General features: G+C 42.5%; 4 protein-coding genes and 1 long non-coding RNA gene across 8 annotated transcripts; 2 read left to right on the forward strand and 3 right to left on the reverse strand.

Moving 5' to 3' along the window:
- Positions 1-711: 711 nt before the first annotated feature.
- Positions 712-8747, reverse strand: LOC147058253 (LHFPL tetraspan subfamily member 2a protein-like). 2 transcript variants are annotated; one of them, XM_085910013.1, is made up of 3 exons: positions 8561-8747; positions 1963-2537; positions 712-1887 (listed from the first exon to the last, which is right to left on the reverse strand). In XM_085910013.1, the coding sequence occupies exons 2-3, from the start codon at positions 2357-2359 to the stop codon at positions 1631-1633; spliced, it is 654 nt and encodes a 217-aa protein (XP_085766139.1). In that variant the 5' UTR covers positions 2360-2537; positions 8561-8747; the 3' UTR covers positions 712-1630. The 2 variants fall into 2 exon arrangements, with proteins under 2 accessions (XP_085766139.1, XP_085766140.1); XM_085910014.1 differs by having other exon boundaries at positions 8676-8737.
- An 872-nt stretch (positions 8748-9619) lies between these two features.
- On the reverse strand, positions 9620-16858 carry LOC147058254 (uncharacterized). The gene is made up of 3 exons (XR_015065820.1): positions 13824-16858; positions 13532-13682; positions 9620-12895 (listed from the first exon to the last, which is right to left on the reverse strand). It is a non-coding gene; the product is annotated as an uncharacterized LOC147058254 (long non-coding RNA).
- LOC147058255 (betaine--homocysteine S-methyltransferase 1-like) lies at positions 13530-16023 on the forward strand. Its single transcript, XM_085909405.1, has 8 exons — positions 13530-13609; positions 13865-13997; positions 14127-14239; positions 14346-14537; positions 14599-14746; positions 14828-15010; positions 15230-15458; positions 15559-16023. Exons 1-8 carry the CDS (start codon positions 13598-13600, stop codon positions 15734-15736), a joined length of 1188 nt encoding a protein of 395 aa, XP_085765531.1. The 5' UTR covers positions 13530-13597; the 3' UTR covers positions 15737-16023.
- kgd4 (alpha-ketoglutarate dehydrogenase subunit 4) lies at positions 16455-18154 on the forward strand. Of its 2 annotated transcripts, none has more exons than XM_085909409.1 (5): positions 16455-16750; positions 16848-17003; positions 17551-17614; positions 17746-17948; positions 18030-18154. In XM_085909409.1, the coding sequence occupies exons 2-5, from the start codon at positions 16950-16952 to the stop codon at positions 18045-18047; spliced, it is 339 nt and encodes a 112-aa protein (XP_085765535.1). In that variant the 5' UTR covers positions 16455-16750; positions 16848-16949; the 3' UTR covers positions 18048-18154. The 2 variants fall into 2 exon arrangements, with proteins under 2 accessions (XP_085765535.1, XP_085765536.1); XM_085909410.1 differs by having other exon boundaries at positions 16455-16677.
- A 281-nt stretch (positions 18155-18435) lies between these two features.
- On the reverse strand, positions 18436-20796 carry pdxp (pyridoxal (pyridoxine, vitamin B6) phosphatase). 2 transcript variants are annotated; one of them, XM_085909407.1, is made up of 3 exons: positions 19997-20796; positions 19624-19757; positions 18436-19539 (listed from the first exon to the last, which is right to left on the reverse strand). In XM_085909407.1, exons 1-3 carry the CDS (start codon positions 20592-20594, stop codon positions 19417-19419), a joined length of 855 nt encoding a protein of 284 aa, XP_085765533.1. In that variant the 5' UTR covers positions 20595-20796; the 3' UTR covers positions 18436-19416. The 2 variants fall into 2 exon arrangements, with proteins under 2 accessions (XP_085765533.1, XP_085765532.1); XM_085909406.1 differs by having other exon boundaries at positions 18436-19757; positions 19997-20794.
- Between the last annotated feature and the right edge of the window lie 853 nt (positions 20797-21649).

The following is a 21649-nucleotide window of genomic DNA, read 5'->3' on the forward strand; positions in this document are numbered from 1 at the left end:
GAACTGAATCTCGTGTTCTAGCTAAAGTGTTGAAAGTTGACATTAATAAGCTGACGCTAACCGCAGTACAGTATTTATTTTGTTTAGAATTTTTTGGGGAACGCGCATTTCTGTTAGTTGTTCTTATTTATGGCATAAATTATGTTCTTTATGGTTTGACATGATCAATTGGACGGTGTGCTGGTGTTCAACGTATGACTGATGAAATAAGACAAATCCCTCAAGTGATATTCTACTGTATGTCCTCAAAAGCTGTGAGAACTCTACCAAATGTCCATTTCAGTATGATTTTTTTTAATCCGTTTTTGACATGTCACTTCACAAACAATGGAAGTTGTATTGTGCAGGCCGGTCTACACTTGAAGAATGTGGGGAAAAAAAAAAAAAAGTTCTTTAGAGCCGTGACCATGTTACTTCACTGAATCAAGTATGTCAACTAATTTAAGAGGAATACCATACTTGTACATTCTGTAAAGATGATGATTTGATGCCCCCATTAGGAGTCGCGTTAAAAAGAAAAAAGAAATGCACTCTTGTCTGGCCTTTGTCGCATGTGAAATAGTTTTCAGTTTTGTATATTTATGGTATTAACATGGAATAAAGATTTGAAAGAGACTCTGTGGACTTCAATATACAAGCTGCACACAGTTTTTTTGGGGGGGGGGTTCCATGAAAAGAAATCTAAACAATATTTACAAAAATGTATTCCAATGCAAATCGGTCTTTTATTTTGAAACACAATCATACTTTCATCTCAACATATCAATTTCCATCAAGAATACACTTGTGTTGAAAAGCATACAAGCGGTATCCCTCTACACTAACATTACCAATTCATTGGCCAAAACAATAATATTTTTGTTAACGTAACAAAAACATCCCATTGACTCACAATGTCCCACTCATCCGCTCACTCAGAAAAAAATCCAACATTAACACTTCTCATGTTTATAGTTTGAAAGATTACTTGTACAATGATGTAATCCATTCCAGAGGACAGGTATTGTTTACTCGTTAGTGCTCTGTATTTATTGTTCAATGTGTTTATTCTGCACCCACCACATTAGGTACACCAGCATAGTGGGATCCAATTAAAATCCAATACAAAGATGATAATACTATCTTTTATCATACAACCCCTGTAAATACAACCACAATATTAATGTTCACGCTTATAGTTTCATCTAAAACATTATTAGTCGCACACACACTTCACAGTTTAGATTTGTGTTCACATTTCGTGTGTTGGCAATTGGCAAGCGACCCGAGTGAAAATCCTCAAACATTTGTGGACGTTTCTGTTTATTTCATCATGTTTACCACTAGGGGGCGCAAAACGACTCTTCACGTCTAATATTGTTCAATAGACAGCCTGTGAGATATGTCATCTATTTTTGGGAGGGGATCAAACTAATTGGATGAAAAGTGGTATTGCTTCTGTTCGATTGTGCTGATTCAGTGGTATGCACTTTGCCAGCAAATGCGCAAAAAGTCTTTTTCTCAACTTAACCAGGGCTTATTAAGATAGCAAAACAACTATTTAAAAAAAAAAAACAAAAAAAAAAACATCACCTCCAGATCCTAATCTCAACGAGTCCATGCTCCCTTCCGTCGAGACGACTCTGTGATGTCACAGCACGCAGATGAGACTCTTGCCCTCGTCTATCTCCTCCTGCACCTTGTCGCTGGAGGTGGCGATCTCGGCCTGCGCCGACAAAACGGCGCACAGAAAGGTCGCCAGGGTTCCCCCGATGGCCGCGTAAAAGGCCCAGCCGAGGGAGCACAGAGCCGGCCTGAAGGGGGAAGCCTCGGCTCCGCAGTAGCTAATCACCTTCTCGGAGCCCCAGCCGGCGGGGTAGAGCATGAGGCCCACCAGGAGCAAGAGGCCTGGAGGGAGGACACAGGGGGGAGGGAGGTCAGTCGAGTGTGGGGGTAGAAGATCTTGCTCCATTCCACACCTACCTGCAATGGCTTGCATCAGACCGCAGATGTTGAAGATGCTTTTCCTAAGGATGCTTTGGAAGCACATACTGAAGATAGACACGCAGGCTACCACCGTGAGCACCAATATCCCCGCGGCCAGAAACAACATGGCCGCCTGCCAGAAGCCGCTAGCCACCTCGGCAAAGGACCTAGCGTACGGCCCGCAGCTCACCCCTCCTCCCCGGGTGTCGAGGCGCAGGCAGCGGGCGTAGAGGCCCAGAGAGGGCCGATACTCGCTGGAGTTCACGTCGGAATCGGAGCGAGGGAATCCCAACAGCCAATCGGGGCTCATGAAAGCGATGAGCTCGGCGAAGGCCGTGACGATACTGAGCAGCGTCCAGAGCATGGAGCGACACGTTACAATCACATGGCACATGGTTGCGCTCTTGGAATCAAACTTGGCGAGCTCTCGTACAGTTCCTGACTGTGATGGTCTTTTCCTGGAAATGTAGATTTTGTATTTGTATCGTCCTCAAAGCAGAGATCAACTTGTGAGCAGCTTATAATGAACCAAAGCAGCTTCCCTCCTCCATGGCGCTTTCAGGAACTCACACCTACAAAAAGAGCACAGAGGTTAAGTCGAGTGGGAGTCACAGATGTAAACAAGAGCATTCCGGGACCTCTGTGATTCATCCGTCTTTTCTTGTGTTTGAAACCGGCGACATTTTCATACGAGAGTCTGAATGGGGCGCGATATTCCCACAAACTTGGCTCCAGATGTCCGCTGACTTGATGAATCACGTTGGCGCGTAAACCAGCACCATCCTGCCGTCGTATTACTCACACACTTTCGTTGGCTTGATATCATCAATAGCCGGAGTTGGGCGGTTTCGGCCGCCCCCTCGGCATTCCACACGGCGTGACATCAGTCGCAAGCGGCAAGTCAACACAGGACATCATCAAGGTAAACGCCAATTCAGAATTTGATTTCCAACTGGGCGAGATTTTATTGGGAACATTTCATGATCTTATCTCTAAAAAAATGTAATCTAAAAAGCCCTATTGAATTTATTGTTCACAAGTAGGTGTGAACAATTCATCAAATTCAAATCAACGTTGTAATGTAGTAGAATGATATCGAGATGGATTTAATTTGGGATTTGATTTGGTGGGCTTTATTTATACCGTGTATACACACACACACACACACACACATATATGCAAGTGTATGTGTGTGTTGGTTGGATGCCACTATTGATGTTTTGCATTTTTCTGATATTATCACAAACATATCAAGGAAAAGCATAGCTGACATTTCAAAGCCACAACATGAAGAATCTTCTCACGTTTATCTGAGCCTGACTTTAACATAAGAAAACTGCGGGCATGACAACATCTCTGGAACAAGTATGACAAACAAAAGTTTAGTATTTGTTTTTTTTGTTTTTTGTATGCACATTTTGCATAGTGATTATCTCCCAAGCTAAGCTTGTCAAGGTTGTGCAGATGTTTGAGGCCGTTCCATCGTCTATTCTGGTTCTGACAAGCCTTGGCGGACTTTGTCATAGTGTGTGGTTCAACACAGTAGCAATCACCCAAACTCAATACTTGATAACAACATGGAGGCCGGCCGGCCGGCGTCTCGCCTAAACAGCAGGGTTTGCCTTCACGCAGATTACCGCTAACACAAACAGCGCACCAAAGCAGACTTGTATACGTTAGTTTGTTTGCTTTGACTTTTGTTTTAGCCACCCTAGTGGATGAAGCCACAAATGTTTCCGAGGTGCTTATAAATATCGCACTGAAAGACTAGCGCGACCGCAAATGAGCAGCTTTGCTACTTTGGACAGCTGGATGAAACTTAAACACACCTTTAAGTAGCAGTTAGACATTCCTATCATCATCATTCCAGCACATCTCCAGAGTGGTATTGTATTTTTGCTGAGTGTGCAAACGCGCCATCTTTCCCCCCGACGCCAGTGCGATGCTGACGTAGGCCGATAAAAACACTTGATACCTTTCGAGATGGATCGCGGGACGTTCTCACACTCCCGCAGAGACGCAAGTCTCGACTCGAACGCGCAAGATCACACGTGCGTTCCGAAGCCCTCGCGGCAGGCGGCAGTCAGCGGTCCAACATGAACATTGCTTTGAGAAACAAACCTGCTCTGGTGGACTCTACAACAACAGGATCAGATTTTCCTGTAGTTCTGTATAATGTCGACATCAGTCCATAGATAGGCTAACGTATAGCATCGGTGTAGCTAGAAACCTTAACGGAACAGATATTTAAAGAGAAACAGTGGAGCATGTATTCTTTATCCTGTGCAAAGAGCGACTAATATCACTGCAGATTAGCAATGTTTCAGGATACGGGTTTTTGCATTGGGACTTAAGCGAGCACCTTTTTGTCTAGAGCTACTTTTGGGTGAACCTCAAGAAGACCAGATGCTGACTTTTACAGTTAGCCACAAAAGGCTCTGCACGAATGAGATCCGATACAAAGAAGCTGCGTCACTAATTGCTGCAAATTGTTGTAGCACTTTTTATTGCTCTTACTAATCTAAGGTAATGTTTATTATTGCAGTTTGAATATTGTGCTGAGCTCGTTGAAAATGGAGCGGTGGATTAGAAACAGCTGTCCGAGTAAAACATTCTGCAAACTACCATTGTTTGAGTCAAGTGTCTGGGCCAATTAAAATTGAGCATTGTCATTTTTTTGTAAAGGTAGCCTTTTTGAGGTAGCTCTTGTCCTGGGTCTCCTTAAATTGTGCAGGTGTGCAGGTGTTACTTTTGATATTTAATCTTTAAGAACTGAATAAATTTTCATGCACAAGACATTTGAATTATTTAACAATAGTTTTACTGCCAAATCTGCTCAGAACTCAATCGTATCAATTAAACTTGTTTGCGTTCAGAAATCCTTAGATGTGTACTCAACAACCAATCTGCTGAGCCATGGACGCCAAGATTTAAAATAATAAAATAAATAATAGAGATAATTAGAAAAAAAAATAACCTAAACCTAAAATTAATTCAAATTAATAAAAAATAATACCCTAACCCTGATAGGAAAAAAAAGAGAATTATGTTGCTTACCCTAACCTTGTAAAAATGATTTTAGTGATGGTGAAATACCAAAATGTTTGTCCACTTTTAGAAAAAAAGGCGTGCTCAAAGCAAATCTGGTCACTATGCCGCCACCCGTCCTCCATCTGGGCCCAATAGCCACAAACCAAAACCGCACCATCTTACATCACTGACACACAGCTACTCAAACAAGACACCAGGAGCCGTTTCCTCTTTGTTTTGAAAAAATGTGTAATTTGAAACACCGTGCGGTTTGTTGCACAACAGGCAATTTACTTCCAGAAAATAGTTGTTAAATGGACACTACCCTGCCAAGTTCATCATGGTCGAAACCAGTTATGAGGTCAGACTGACCTTAAAATTTTGAGTGCTAGGGTAAGGGGCAAAATTCTTGAAATTGAACATTGAAAAGCTTCAAGGCAAAAAAAATGTTCCTTCAAATTTTCTTATATTTGAATCCATTTTAATTGAATCATTGCACTCGACTTCTAGGTCTGTTGAAGCTGCTTTGATGGATTGTTTTTGGTGTTATAACGAGCTATTAACTTTTTGGTGGTGACATTAGAAACGTCTAGAGACTTTGAAACGCTGCAGAGCAAGAGATTCCAGTTTTTATAACGAGATCTCTTCATAAAAAAACATTCTTTCCATCAAGAACAGCATTTCATGTTATTTGTTCTGCTTTTCTTCAAATCAGAAGAGCCATCCCTTCTAATCTCTCCAAATGTTTGCAGTTTTTTTCTTTATCGTTGATACACGAGAGAGGTCAGCTGAATCAAACACAACAATACAATGTGAGCTCTGTTTGTGAATCGGTTTCCTATTAGTTGTAAGAGCAACGACTACATTCTTTGGGCCCGAATGAGACGACGTGTTTTGGCACGGCGGGGCAGCAGACAAGCTGCAACATTAGGAGGAAAAGGACACCTATGCCCTGCAGTGATAACTCAATAAGGAACAGTCATCACAGATCATCTTTACAAAATCAACCAAAGCACAAGCAAGGGAATGTAAACTCTCTTCTGATATAAAACATAATTAAACCGTACATGTGGAGCAAATGGCAGGTTTCAAATGCCACTGGACAACCTAAACAATCTCAAATGTTGACTTCATTAGTGTATCTAAAAGTACTCACATCACTTTTGGTCGGTTGTAGAAGGGGATCAACATATCAGAGTAGTTACAAAACTTAAACCATTGTATTTGAACACAAATGGTGCAGCAACACATGTAAACCAAAAAATGCAACAATACTCAGGCATATATTCTCTATACACTGCAAAAAAACAAGTAAACATGGCTGCAGATTAGTCGCGAAAAAAAGTGTCGCTCAGGGCTCAGGTAACAACCAATCACGAACGTCACATGATCAAACTCTAGTGAGCCGCGATTGGTCATAACCACAGCCCTGAGTAACTGATGTCATTTTCAGTGAGATGGATATAAACGAGTGGACTTTGCAGCTTAATTCATATTCCATAAACACAATCATTTAATAATAATAACAATAATAAATCTGAATAATGTTTTGACTAGGGGAGCGCATGGAACATATTATAAAGAAGACAATTGATGATGTCTAGCCTTTTGAGGTTGACTTGCATTATCATTCAAGACATTTAAGGCAAGCATGACAAATGTCACATGTTAACACTGCCATATTCACTGCTTGTCTACAAACAAACTCTCTGAGGCTCTTGCCTATCACTTAAGTGTGAAATTGCACAACCAAGTCAAACAATTTGTGCTAGCCACAGTATGCCATAAAAAAAGTGCTCACATTTTGGCCAGACTGTGAGTTCAGAATAACACCATTGCACTTTTCCACTCATGACGAGCTAAATCATGCCTTTAATGAAACCAAACCTTCTATCATCTGCTTGAAGAGCATTTAATCGTCCTGCCTGTTCTCAGAGCAATTCTCAGATTGGTCGGGAATTTCTGTGTCAGTGTGTAAGGTCATTTGAAAAGACATTCCCACACATCATTAGCATGCACACGCGGGTGTGTGTGAATTAAAGCGAGGCTCCTGATCTGGTACCCAACAAAGGCTGCTCTGAGACACAGTCTTAGACACACCACCGCGGGCCCAGAATGCTCTCCTTCATCCTCAAAGATGAGGCGCCGCAACCTTTAACCTTTTCACCGAGTGCAGCGGGCCGGCCCCCTCGATACTAGCGGCGACTTGCCAGTGCCCCCCCCCCCTCACACTTTGTCACAAACAAAGCCCACTCAGTGACCCTCACATTTCTCAAACACAAAGGCAGGAATGACCCAGCCTGGTCTTTCTAAAAAAGAAAAAAAAAAAGAGAAAATACTTTTGATTCACACACTTCCAAAACTAACTACAAACACAACTAACTACCTAACACAAAACCTAAATTAAGCTTGTGAGAGTGAGAGGGGATTTCCTAATGTAGTCATTTTGAAATAGTAGCTTGCACTTGAACTGAGCAAGAACAAACACAAAGCGCTTTCCTGGTTTTGTTTCGTTTTGGGATGTAGTAGCACTTTCCTTTGCAACAAGCACGGCTCCGTAAGCGGCCCTCAAGGACATGGAACTGGTAGAAAAGGAGGAAAAAGGAGGAGGGGCCACCTGTAACCGGTGTGCCATGTACATATGTGTGAAGGAAAAATTAAATAAAAACAGGCTTAAGGAGTTTTGAAGGGCAACATGCAAAACCTTCAGTTTGAGTTGAAAAGTGGAACCTCCGCAAGTCGAAAGCACTTGAGGGAATCCAGCTTGGAATTTAACCAACATTTTCATTTGCCTTTGGACATCAACGACGTTAGTTCATGGAAAGTCCAGTGATCAACAGGTGTTTTGCTTTTTCTTTCAATCTTTCACGTCAAATCTATTTATATCGCTTTTAAGACAATAAGTTCATCAGCTCTTTTAGACTATTAATTGATTGTGCATTCTAAAAAAATAATTAGGGCGCTATTTTCGTAAACAGCAAACCACTTTGATTGGCATGATTCAAGTTGGGTGTAACCACTCCCACGACGGCGCAGCTCGCCTATTTGGCTGTAGTTTTGATTTAACTTTTACATGTCATACATTTGAATTGAATCGCTCTCATCCTACATTTAAAAAAAAAAAGTTGTTCTTCAAAGTACATAATTTATAGTGGCTTTTTGAGAATATTGAATACACTTTTCTACGATTTTTAATAAACACCTTGGCCTACTACTCTACTGTAATGTTAGTCATTTTGCTTTGAGAACCACAGCCAGAGTTAAAAAAAAAAAAAAGGAGACCTCACGCAACATACATGTCATGAATAATGCCATCACTTTTTTTTCCCCCATTCATGATACCTGCCATCTTGCACAATAGAAAATATCACAATGAGTTGATGGCAGCAGATAAATTGCTACTTTTTCCACTTCTATTTAGAGCCTACCTTTGGGATACAGTATGTTATAGTACAGTTGGAAGAGGGCTTGTCAATACAATAAAAGTCCTTCCACCGTTGGAGCTTTTCCCTAACTAAATCTAAACAAACGCTACTTGAACAGAGATCCAAACATGCTTCCATACCTGTTGAAGGCAAAGGCACACGAGAAGCTGGCGCCAAAGCCCTTCTCCACGCGAGCGTTGCAAACACAAATGTACAAGTTAAAAAGAAAAACGTGCACAAGAAAGGAGACGTTACGTTGTTTTGGCGAGGAAAAACGTCTCCCGGTGGGAGTCAAGCTTCATTCACTCAAGTCTCTCTTCTCTTCTTTGGGAAGTGCCCTCGCCTCCTCCTTTTCCTCCTTCCTCCTCCTCCTCCTTCCATGTGATGACGTCATCCCCCTCCCTCAAGTCCAAAACAATTATTTTTTGTTTCTGTATTTCCATACTATTTCTGCTTTATCGTTGTAATGAGGTTACACTCAAACTACATTTTTAAGTGCTTTATAAATAAAGTTGGCACTTATGAATGCTCAAAACAAGGCATTTAACTTTTGCTTTGTTTTTCTCAAAAGATTTAAAAGATACACATATGTTGGTTTTTGCAAGTCATCACACAGAGAACGTGCGCACTCCTACTGATAGGATGCACAAAAACACATACTTCTGCATATTTACGTTCCACTTCATCACCACAAACCACATGAAAATACGTGGACATTCACCCTTTATGTAATTTGGCCATCTTTGAAGGCTTCCTCTTTCTCCAACAACACATATTTTGCTTCCTGAGAACAATGTGAGGTGTGTGTGTATGTATGTGTGTGGACATGAGAGAAGAAGACTCAGTGGGAAACGAACTTTGATGGTAAAAAAAAAAAAAAAATAGAGGGAGGAAGTTCCGCTGCGCCATGATGCCATTTGTGGTGGATGGTGCTGAGAGATAAACATGTGTTTATCGACTTGGCCTTCAATTATACGTACATAAATCATTTTAGAGTTTCTTGGGATGCTGTACATTGGGGGGAAAAAAAGAGAGAGAGAGAGAGAGAGAGAGAGAGAGAGAGAGAGAGAGAGAGAGAGAGAGAGAGAGAGAGAGAGAGAATTAGAGAATTAGAGAATTAGAGAATTAGAGACAATGAACTTGTCACTCATACTGTATGTCATTAAAGCATATAGCAAAGAATCCGAGCATTTATTTCTTTAATTGTGAATCTGCTCAATAAAAATCGTGAAATACAGCATTGTGACAGCCTTGCAAATAAAATATCTAGATCTGTCTCAACTGTATTCCAGACACAGTAGACATGTCCTTACTGTATATGGTCATCAAACACTAAGCAGAAAGTTGGACCACACACACATATTTCTACCATTCGCTTAGAAAGTTTTTATTTATGTAAGCAGCGTCTTCCATTAATGTCAACATAGCATTCACAAAAGATTGCGGCATCAACGGCGTGACTCATCCTGCGTGAAGCGTAACTTGTATCCACTGCTCGGTGTGCCAAGATAAATAAACGCGGACACGCAGGTCACTTCTTGACTTGTGCTGGGAAGAGATTCTTGGCGGTTGCTAGGAGACGTAGACAAATATTCCTAACACAACCCACGTCAGGAAAAGAAGTCCAGGATATAGTTTTTCAGAGATATTAGATAATTTAAAAAAAAAAAGACTTTTACTTTGTTGATAAGATTTTTAATACAGCCCCTTTTCCCCCAAATTGTCTCATTTCTACGGCATCTGCATCGCTGGAGAAGCTAAAGGATGTATTGACATTTGTTCTAAGGCGCCCTCCTGTGGATCAACTATACGTACATCTGCCTTGGTGTGCGTTGGTCCCCTCCGGTTCGGTTGGATGTCGAAAATATTTAGCCCACTAACTAACTAACTAACTAACTAACTAACTAACTAACTAACTAACTAACTAACTAACTAACTAACTAACTAACTAAATAAATAAATAAATAAATAAATGCATTCATACATACATACATACATACATACATACATACATACATACATACATACATACATACATACATACATATTGACAAGAATGATTTGTTTGTTTGCTTGCCTGAGTGTTTTGCTCTTGGGATATCGTATGACAAGCCAAAAGTCTGAAAGTTATCATTGGGGAGTAAAAATGTAACCACAACTTTATCAACTTGTTAAATGTGTTTCCACGCAGTCTTTAAGTCTTGTTTGCATACATCCGCGTTACATGGCTCATACTACTCTATTTTTCTTTTTTTTCTTTTTTAACCCAACTTGAACCCAAACTCGTCCCACTTTCCCGTGGTGGTCATCCGGTCACCAACCCACTCGATCAAAATCTTTTGCCTCTTTCTAACTGCTTTGGCTTCGTCCCTTTCTAGTCCCAGCCAGTGACAACTCGAAAATGTCATTCAGTACTGCTCAGCTTAATACAGCCAAAAAGTTAACAAAAATAAAGCCATAGAATAATTTTGAAGATGTATTCTCTTGATTCTCAATGAATCAATACTGATATTTTGTTGGTGTAAAAGAAATGCACCAAGATTTTGCACTAAGATTTTTTTCTTCCCCAAATTGTACCTGCTTGTAGTGATTCAATATTTTCAAATTCCTTAGTTTTGAGATGCATTATAGTCCAGTCAGGTCATTTATGTGATGCATTTAAACCCTACTGACGAAATTCGCCTTTTTTTCTGCACTTTGACCATGTTGATAAACTCCGTGGAGGAGGTATACTGCTAATCTCTCTCAAACTGGATCGACCCAGAACTGACAGCTTTCTGCTGAAGGTCAATAAACCATATCTAGTGTGTGTATGTGTGTGTGTGTGTGTGTGTGTGTGTGTGTGTGTGTGTGTGTGTGTGTGTGTGTGTGTGTGTGTGTGTGTGTGTGTGTGTGTGTGTGTGTGTGTGTGTGTGTGTGTGTGTGTGTGTGTGTGTGTGTGCGTGTGTATGTTTACACTTGCATCTAAGGACAGGAAAGTGTAACCAGTTAACTGAAAAATAAATAATGATCTACAGCAAGAGTGTTAAAGTGTCGCCAAACCTTTCAAGTCCATTTATGGGCAAGCTGGTTAGCATCATGCTAATGTATGACAAGTGTCAGAAATGCTTGCATCTGTTATGACTTTACTCGGCCAAGCACCTTTGACCTAACTGCAAAATATAGATGAAGCTTTACCATTTGGAGCTCTTGCAGGAAAACACAGAGCTGTAGTTTAAAAGATGAATTACGGACACTTTGAAAGCTTCTCGGTGAATGTCCTTGTGGGTGTAAACACTTTTTAATGACAATATCAATTGTCGTGATGGACTTGTCTGGCAATAAGACACAAAATCCTCTCATAATACCTCACAGGTATAAAAAGTGGAGAGAAATTGCACTCCAGTAGGTCTTGGGTTTGCTATTGTTGCAACTGGACAAAGAAATGGCACCTGTCAAGAAGGTCAGCATAGAATTTGTTTTGATTGCTTTTTTTTCTACCCATCTAGTCTGAAAGTGCACAACAATAGGAGGGGTGCCTGATATTTCGATCTTCTCTCTGTCAGCTAAATATGATTGAGCTCTAAACCAAAATTTAAGTCTGATCTACTTTTTTAAGAGCTACGGTAAACGATCCAGCTTTTGTGTCTTGTTCGGCTGCACTGTTGCAAAAGCTCTCGGCGTAAGAGAGCCTCTTTTATCATTGCACCTTTGGACCAAGTGCCTCAGCCTTTTTTTTTTTCTGTCCTGAAAGCACTCGTAAACATTGTCTGCATCGATGTGCGGTATTTGTTTAGCCTTGTTTACCACACTGCAAGAGGTGCAGAATTTCCATGCTAAAACATACAAAATTCCTCCTGAAGCTATTAGAAGCCACAAATCCATCCATTTTCTATATTCTAGGTCTGGAGGGGTTGGACAAGAGGCTGGGTGCACCCTGGACTGGTTGCCAGCCCAAAAAACTGGCAGCTCAATGATATCCTTTGTGGTCTCATCCAGCGTCTGAACTCGGGCGAGGTAGTAATTGGCGATGGGAGCTTTGTGATGGCCCTTGAGAAGCAGGGCTACATCAAGGCTGGGCCCAAAGCCGCCATTACTCATCCAGAGGCCTGCGAGACTTCCCCTTCAGTACAATCACAACTCCAAAGCACCCGCTTGCAATGCATCTTCGCTGATTCTCAGCTGCCGCTTTAAGCGATGGGTCAGAGCCAGGTAGAGCATCCTTGGGAACTAGCTGGATGTTGTCCTTTTGAGAAAGCCTTAAGCTACCCCAGATGACTGATTGTCATCCAAGAACATACATTTCCTTTAAGTCTCATACATTTTTTTTTTTCAGGGCTTGCCGGGACGACTGGGAAAATCTCTTACCTGCATCTGGTCGCCCGAAATGCTCTTCCATGTCCACTCCAGAGAGCTGGGGTATGTTTAGGGGCCACACTGAGTTCATCCAGCACAAAGCGGCCACTAGCAAAGAGGAAATGAAGCGTTCGTTGGCACTGCGAGACAAAGAGGCCAAATCATAACGATGAAATGAAACTAACAGCGATGGAGGCGGAGCTTGTAGAAAAGCGCGTGAAACAATGATACATGCTGCAATGCACTATAAGCATAAGAATAATCAAATCAAAGCTGAGAATTTCAAACTGAAATTTTATTCTAATCTAAAATTGGGTCCCTCAGACTTGACAGACTGAATATTTTGCTGCAATATTGTTTGTTCGGTAGCTTCAAGATCATTTCATGCAGTCGTATAACACACAAAAGTCTATCGGGACACTCCGGGTTTAATGATCCCCCCCCCCCCCGAGTTTAATGTTCTACATGAATGTACTTCGTATTGCCTATTAGCATTGAATACCTTTAACAATTGTGCATAGTTTCTGTGTACAGGTACGTGTATCTTTTCTGTCTAGTCGGCAACACTCACACTTAAACCGAGAAACACAAACAAAATGAGAAGTAGAATTCATCCGGACTAAACTAGCAAATGTGTGGCGACAACACAACACAACACTCATTCATCTGGAAAGGTGAGGGGGGTGGACAGTTGCGTAACTTGTGTTTGCCAATCAGAGTGTCTCTGGCTTAGACCCCACCCCCTGATTGCAATGGATTTAAAGAAGTGCTCTGACCTTTTTTAATGTCTGTTTCAACCTGTCAAAGTCTGAGCAGTCAGGGGTCCACGCAGCTCCGGGAATATGGCACCAAAGGTAAGCAGTGGAATTGCATGGAGCACTTCTGTAGTGCAGTTGAGGTCAAAAAGCTGCTTTTGCTGATTCAGGCCTTCACAGAGAAACTTTAGATTAATATACAAATGTCTGGCTCTAGTGCACAGGAATGCATCAGAAATCATTTCCCAAGTATCATTTTTGCCTTTGTGGCTCTAAGCCAGCCTCACTGGGTCTGTGTGTGGATCTTTATTACCATTCCGAAATCGACATCCATCCTTTGTTTCCTTCTCTCAGGGAATCTTGGAGCGTCTCAACGCCGGGGAGGTGGTGATTGGCGATGGCGGCTTTGTGTTTGCCCTGGAAAAGAGAGGCTACGTGAAGGCGGGTCCTTGGACCCCTGAAGCTGCCGCCGAGAACCCCGAAGCAGGTGAAGACCAGGAATCAAATGATTTTCAAAAATAATGGAATCAATACAGCTCCTTTTTTTTTTTGCGTGTGTATTTTAATTTGAATGATTGTGTTACTTTTTGTGAACTGCTTGTGTTTGCTGTTCCAGTGCGCCAACTGCACAGGGAGTTCTTGAGGGCAGGGTCCAATGTCATGCAGACCTTCACTTTCTACGCCAGTGATGACAAGCTGGAGAACAGGGGCAATAAGCAGACCTACACCGTATGTTCAATAAAGTCAATGTGGCACATTCACTCCTGTAACTGCATCGGGAGTAATTTGATTTTTTTAACATGCCGTCATTAACCAAGTCGGTTTCATCGCAAAGGGCGCCCAAATCAATGAGGCGGCCTGCGATCTGGCCCGCGAGGTGGCCAACGAGGGCGACGCCTTGGTGGCGGGAGGTGTGTCTCAGACGCCGTCTTACCTGAGCTGTAAGAGCGAGGCAGACGTGAAGGCCATTTTCAAGAGGCAACTGGATGTTTTCATCAAGAAGAACGTGGACTTCTTGATTGCTGAGGTAGATGCCAATCCTCGTTTTCCATTCTATTGTCTCACAGTAACGTTTGCCCATCCCGCAGTACTTTGAGCACGTTGAGGAGGCCGTGTGGGCGGTGGAGGTGCTGAAGGCGACGGGGAAGCCCGTGGCCGCGTCTCTGTGCATCGGGCCGGAAGGCGACATGCATGGCGTCTCACCTGGAGAGTGTGCCGTCAGGCTGGTCAAAGCTGGTTGGTTGCACACAAAATTGCGCTTTTGTGGGGACTAAAAATCACAGCCACAAGTTGCAAACTTTGTGTCTTCTCCCATAGGTGCCCAGATTGTGGGTGTCAATTGCCACTTTGACCCACTGACCTGTGTGGAGGCTGTCAAGATGATGAAGGCGGCTGTGGAGAAAGCCGGCCTGAAGGCTCACTACATGGTGCAGCCTCTGGCCTACCACACCCCCGACTGCAACTGCCAGGGATTCATTGACTTGCCAGAATTCCCCTTTGGTAATAAGATCCTGTACATACATACACACACACAGACACTCAAACAACAGGTAATATAAAAAGGAAGTTATTAAATATTAGGGTCAAATAATGACATTTTTATTGCTGATGGATTAAAAATAAAAGAAAAAGATGACTCATACTGAATGTAAGGGCTGCAACGACAGAAAAGAAAAATATACCAATAGGAACTTTACAATTTGTGAAATCCTTGTGTAGGTCTGGAACCCAGGATCCTGACTCGATGGGACATGCACAAATACGCCAGGGAGGCCTACAACGGCGGCATTCGCTTCATCGGCGGCTGCTGCGGGTTTGAGCCGTACCACATCAGGGCCGTGGCAGAAGAGCTGGCGGCCGAGAGGAAAATCGTGCCCGCTGGATCGGAGAAACACGGCATGTGGGGTGCCGGTCTGGAAATGCACACCAAACCCTGGGTCAGAGCCAGGTAATCCATAATCATATATGTTTGCGCTCCACGCCAGTAAAAGGTTACCAACATACTATGTGCTGCAGCTCATGTTATTCCTATGTTTTGTATGACTTAGAGCTCGTCGTGATTACTGGGAGAACCTGAAGCCGGCCTCTGGCCGTCCATTGTGTTCCTCCATGTCCAAGCCGGACAGCTGGGGTGTCACCAAAGGCCACGCTGCGCTCATGCAGCAGAAAGAAGCTACCACTAAGCAACAGCTCAAGGAGCTGTTTGACCGATCAAAGAGCCATTGATTGTACTATTGACGGCCTCAGACCTGACAGCAGAGATTCACGTCAACAGTTGTTGACTAAATGTGTGCAACTTTCAGCGTTTTCATCCTGTTGACTACTCGGGGGGCGGGGGGGCAGATCCTCGCTTGAAATTGCCATTGTTGTGTGCATCTGCTGATTGCCAACTGCTGTAGGGTTCATGTGAAGCCACAGTGGCACCTCAAGTTTGGATCTGGACCCCTTTATGATCAGACCTTTGATTTTCCACGCAGAACCACTTTGTAAAATAAAGATACAATGTGAATTAGTGTCTTGACTGTTGCTTTGTGGGCATTACAAAAAAAAAAACAAAAAAAACGTATGTACTGTACAAGCTGCAGCTTTAACCTAAAATAATGATGCAACTACAAATATATATTGATATATATTGAAAAGAACAAAGAAATGTTTACAACTAGAATCATATTGATTAGATTTATAAATAGGTAGATCAAGAGTCATGATGGAGAATCACCATTGAACATGACAAGATTTTGGAGACTTTTAGATTGCAGTAAAAGGGGTCCTCGGTGTATGATGACATTTTGGTTTTACAGGAGCTTCTGACTTTGTCATTTAAAGTATTTCCCAATTTTATACTGAGCCATTTTACACGAGAATTACACGCCGCTATGATGCCGATAAATGCCACTTATCTCCTTCTGCAGACAAGCTCTGCCCCGTTTCCTATTGGACGACGTAAACCACGTGACGAGTATATATTCTGGATAATGTAAAAATACAAACGAGGCAGAGATCTTCGGTTTCTCATTCCCTTAGCTAATCCAGGCGCTGATGTCACACACTGACATCCTTCACAAATTCCGGACGTCGTGTGTTCTATTTAGCATATTTACGGTTGTTCTCCTGGAGTAAAAGGTTACGAAAGGATTTAAGTACCTACTTCATTTCGTGAGCCAATGGTAGGAAGCTAACACATAAGCCTGCATTATATTGGCTTTTTTTACTGACCTTGAAAGAAGACTTGGCTGATAGGTAACGACATGGTGGTGGCTTGGGAGCTTGACAATTGTGTCTGCTTATGTAAACATGTGACGCTAATCGTTTACTTTGTGTACTGTGGGCTCGTCAGCACACTCAGGACGTCACTACGTGTTGTGGGCGGCACCATCTTGTGGCGTGCAGAGGAAACGCCATTGCTTTAAAACCCGGAACTTAAAGTGCGGAGGTCGTCATGGGGAGCAAAGTCAGCTCCAAAATGGCTGCTCCCACCGCTAGAGTTATTCAGGTAACGTTTCCATTTGACAACTTAACGTGCAGACGGTTTTTCATGTCATGTTGGGGGTTTTTTTTTTGGCTGGTGGGAATGTTTGATGAATTAGCACAGAGAGGAAGTCTAAATAGAGGTGACAAAAGCTGCTCGTACCCTTGTTGATGTCCTTGTTTTTCGCCGTCAAAATGTATTTTTTTTCTCCCACAATGAATCAGCGACCATTTATCCATTTGTGCATTTCAAGTATACATGCGTAAAAAAATCCAATTTCTTTGTCAGGCTTACGCGAGAAGAGTGCTAGCAGGCCGAATTTTAACTCCCTTTTGATTTTTAATCTATCCCTAAATAATAATGTGGTGTCAGTCAGACTTTATAAAGTAATAATGAATAATAAGTGCGTTTACAAATGTTACTCATGTTTGAATGTATTGTATTTATTCCTGAATAATGGTCAACAGGACACTAATTAGAAAAGTCATTTAATTTTTTTTCATAAATAGTATCACTCCATGTTTTAAGTAGTACTATCCTTCGAATAGACTATTGTTTTTACTCTCCTCAGGTAGTGCGGCCTCATGCGCCCATGATCAAGTTTCCCAGCAGACAAGGAATCCATAAACCCAATGGTGAGTGGAATCATGTCTTTTACCAAGATATGAAATTGAAAGAAAACACAAAAACATGATGTATTTGTAAAATATTTACTGTTGGTTTCATGTATTTTATAATCATCGTATCTTATGTTTCTCTCCTTCAGCCCAAGAAGCATTGAAAACTTTATTAGTCAACTTCTCGCAACCCAACAGCCCCAGTTCGGCATCGCCGCCGCCGCCACAAATAATAAATCGCACAACTCTGGTACCCATCGCGGGCACACCTGACACCTTAGCATCGGTTCAGGTGCTACCTGCAAGGTACCGCCGCAGACCACTTGTGATAGAAGAGATGGATTATATTCAGGTGAAGTAGCAAGTTCTTAAATATGAGCAGTTCTGACTACAGAACTGTATTTGAAGTAACTGTGTATTCTTGTTGTTATAGCGTGGTGGACCAGAATGATGGATGACTGCAACCAAAGTACTTATAGAGCTCATCATCCTGATGTCTTTTCTCTTCTTGGCACAAAAAACTGAAGACGCGATGTAGAATAAAATATTTTACAAATCCTCTCATGTACATATGTTTTTTCTTTTTCAGGATGTTTGTTTTGATGAGCTTTTGGAGGACATTTTGATGAACAGTGGATGTTCTCTTGCATTGACATATTGCACCAGACTGCTTTTTTTTTTTTTTTTTGTGGCTTCTGTTGACTAACGTGTGTGGCATTTAACAACACTGAGATGTTTGGTGTTTGTATCAATGCTGTGTTCAAGTCATTAAAGCAATATTCTCCTCTGGTGTGGTCTGGTGTGAGTGATGTAGATGCAAAACAGACAGCGGCTATATATTTAGCATAAATGCAGGTCTTTATTGTTGCCAACATGCTCTCTATGCTAACACTAAATATTCACGATTGTGAAATGATCATTCACATCTGTGAGAGGCTATCATGGAGTATGTATGTGTGTATATTATAGCTTGAAAATCAAAATGAACCAAATGGTCAATACAGAACCTAAAAAGTTTTTTTTTTTTTTGGGAGCAGTGATAGTACTGTCAACATTTGTGCCAGTATGAGTGTATTTGCACAAAGGTTATTTGTGGTTACCTCATCACCAAAGAAGGGATGCGGAACTTTATATGTGTGTGTGTGTATGTGTATATATATATATATATATATATATATCATTTGTCAAATAGTGGTATAATTGCAGCCATTAAATTAGACACATTACAATATTGGCACATGTAAGCTGTCCATATACAATTTGCTGTTGTGCTTTCAATGAAAGGTTTGCTTGTTTAAAAAAAAAAACTATTAAACACACAGGTTTGTGAATGAGAAGGTGCAATTGAAACAACAAAACACTTAACCACAAATGGCCAGCCACAACACTAACATTGAGGTATGCTTAAACTTGACTTCACATGATGTATTTTTTCCCAACCTGTCCTGTTACTTTCTGAATCTGAGTTTTTGTGCCTTTCCTGAAATACCCTTACATGCCACAGGATGGTGCCAAAAGCTCTCTCAATGTAGGTGACTAGTACATGTACACAGTTCTCTTAACGTGTCCAAGTATTCATTCATTCTTTCATTGTAGTTAAATATCTCGACTAGAAACAAGTCAAGGAGTTCAGTTTAGCCTGGGTTTCTGAGGAGAGTCTTTACTGCCTGCACATTTAATTAGGGTGACTTTCTTTTCATAAAAAAATTAGTCATTTATTTTGAAGGGGACAATTGAAAATCAGTCTGAATTGACACACAGTTTGGAGGGGTTGTCAATTACTTACAGTTTTTCAGGATTAGCAGCATGCACTGCACTGATCAGTTGCTCTGCTCTTCCACCTCCTCAAAGGCGGGCAAGAAATCAGCGATGGTGTCTACCACATAGTCTGGCACCAGGCTCTGATCCACCTCACTATTCCCGCACTGGTGGGCCTCATCCATCTGGGACACCCCAGTGAGGGTGAGCATGGTGTCCAGGCCGCAGTTTGAGCCGAACACCATGTCAGTCTCTAGGCGGTCACCCACCATTAGGCACTGGGCCGGGTCCATGCCCGGGAACTGTCTGGAGATGCACTCGAACATGTAGCGACTTGGCTTGCCGATCACCGTGGCCTTGCGGCCCGATGCCACCTCCAGGGCTGCCATGAGGGACCCGGAACCTATCAGGAAACAAAAGCCAAATAGCAGGGCTCATCAGACCCTAGCGAGTGTGAATGGTGGAAGTTCACGAAGCCACATTGAAGACCGATGCAACTAATACAACTACTGCATTGCACCAGTCATACTAATTGTGACTTGTGGTGGTTCCAACTTAATGAAACATCAATTAGTTGTTGCAAAGTAGAGTAAAAGCCTAACAATGCCCCTCAGCGGAGCGACTGGAGCACCACCTTCATACCTGGCAAAATCCTTCCGCTCGACAGCGGGTGCCAGGGGTCGTTGTCGGTGGCCAGGAACAAGCAGTTCGGGTCCTTTAGGTAGCACGACGCCTTGGCCAGCTTGAGGAAAGTCAGTTTGTCATCGTGGCCCACCAGCACCGCCTTGACATCCGCGGCCAGGGCGCAATCGTAAATGGTGGCGTCCGGCTCGTCCACCTCCTCCACGCAAGGGATTCCCGCTTCCCGCAGCTCGTCCCGGAGCCCGTCGCAGCCAACGACGAACACCTGGCCACGGAGCTTGGCCACATCCCGCAGGTAGAGGGCCGAGCAATAGGACGAGCTGAAGATATGCTCCAGGGCGACAGCAGTAAAGCCCAGCCGGTAGAACTTGTGGACGTACTTTTCCCGCGGCCTGGTCGAGTTGTTGGTGACGAACACGACGTTTTTGCCTCGACTCATGAGCGAGTTGACCACCTGGGCCGCACCCGCCACGGCCTTCTCACCATGCCACAAGACCCCGTCGCAGTCGAACAGGATAAAGTCCTTCGCCTCCAGGAGACCTCGTATCTGCGCACCTCGAATTTTCCGGCAGGCTTTGAGGCCAATTGTAGCCGCCATGACAGAGTTGTCCTCAGCCTCTTGTGTGTTTCACCTCCAAGAGCGTCGCCGTGTTAGAAGCTGGACCATAATAATGCGTTTGACGAAGGATACGGCAGCATGGCCGTTCGTTGTTTAATCACATTGCGGATAGGACCTTTGCTGTGTTACGTACCATTTTAAGGCGATAGGAAGGAAGCGTGACGTGTGCCACGCCCACTTGGTCAAATTCTGACCAATCGGATTAGAGCGACGCTTTGACCAATCAAGACACTTGTAAAGTCATTTACTAGGAGCACATACTCTATCTACACCGTTAGATGACGCTATATCCCCATCATTCGGGATTAAGTTCATAACGACGCCAAGATTCTGAGTTCGAATCCCGACTAAAGTCTTCCTGAGTGGAGTTTACATGTTCTCAAATACATTAAAGTAATGTGTTGCAATAATAAGATATATTAACTGAACAGACACATTTGAACATTCTTGAGTTAATCGTCATATAAATGTTGATAAATGATAACCGTGTACTAAAAAATAAAATAAAAAGCAAAACACGCGTGGAGTTTATCCTTCAAATCAGGGGTAGGCAACTCTCGTCCTGGAGAGCCGCTGTCTTGGCTGTTTTCGAAGTTTTCCTACTCTAACGCAAACACTAATGTGCAACATTCTTCTCTGTGGTGTGACCTTTCAATGAGTTTCATATAAGAAGGGCAAATTCCACTATTGCATTAAAGTGTGGCTGTGTGAGCACATTACCACTCTGACTTTATAGTATGTGTAAAGCAGCAGATTATGAACGTGTGAAAGTGTTTAATTGTGTGAATTGTATTGTTTTTCTTCTTTTAACATTTCGTGCCAACAACTTGTCAAATTCTTCCCCTCCTCTTGTCTAATTAGTTTGCTTTCATTCCTCTTCTGCTTCATTGCCGTTTCATCTTTTGTTTTGTTTTTCTCCTTTGCCATTATTATCTGTCTCCCCGCTTGCTGTTATATTATGCCTGGGCCCGTTTTGCCCGGCCCACTTGGGATTGCGTGCGAGGCAGAGGAAGACATACTGGCACCTGCAACTG

Source organism: Syngnathus leptorhynchus, chromosome 4 (genome assembly GCF_054491065.1).
Source record: "Syngnathus leptorhynchus isolate UIUO chromosome 4, UIUO_Slep, whole genome shotgun sequence".
NCBI classification, from domain to species: domain Eukaryota; kingdom Metazoa; phylum Chordata; class Actinopteri; order Syngnathiformes; family Syngnathidae; genus Syngnathus; species Syngnathus leptorhynchus.

Bases quoted from the DNA above. Each gene is read 5' to 3' on its own strand.
- kgd4 (XM_085909409.1), top strand. From the start codon at position 16,950: ATGGGGAGCAAAGTCAGCTCCAAAATGGCTGCTCCCACCGCTAGAGTT. The intron at 17,004-17,550 runs GTAACGTTTCCA...TACTCTCCTCAG, and splicing joins CCACCGCTAGAGTTATTCAG to GTAGTGCGGCCTCATGCGCC. The intron at 17,615-17,745 runs GTGAGTGGAATC...TCTCTCCTTCAG, and splicing joins AGGAATCCATAAACCCAATG to CCCAAGAAGCATTGAAAACT.
- pdxp (XM_085909406.1), bottom strand. From the start codon at position 20,594: ATGGCGGCTACAATTGGCCTCAAAGCCTGCCGGAAAATTCGAGGTGCG. The intron at 19,758-19,996 runs GTATGAAGGTGG...GTTTCCTGATAG, and splicing joins GAGCGGAAGGATTTTGCCAG to GTTCCGGGTCCCTCATGGCA.
- LOC147058255 (XM_085909405.1), top strand. The intron at 14,538-14,598 runs GTAGATGCCAAT...CCCATCCCGCAG, and splicing joins TGGACTTCTTGATTGCTGAG to TACTTTGAGCACGTTGAGGA. The intron at 15,011-15,229 runs GTAATAAGATCC...ATCCTTGTGTAG, and splicing joins CTTGCCAGAATTCCCCTTTG to GTCTGGAACCCAGGATCCTG.
- LOC147058253 (XM_085910013.1), bottom strand. From the start codon at position 2,359: ATGTGCCATGTGATTGTAACGTGTCGCTCCATGCTCTGGACGCTGCTC. The intron at 1,888-1,962 runs GTAGGTGTGGAA...TCCTCCCTCCAG, and splicing joins TCTGATGCAAGCCATTGCAG to GCCTCTTGCTCCTGGTGGGC.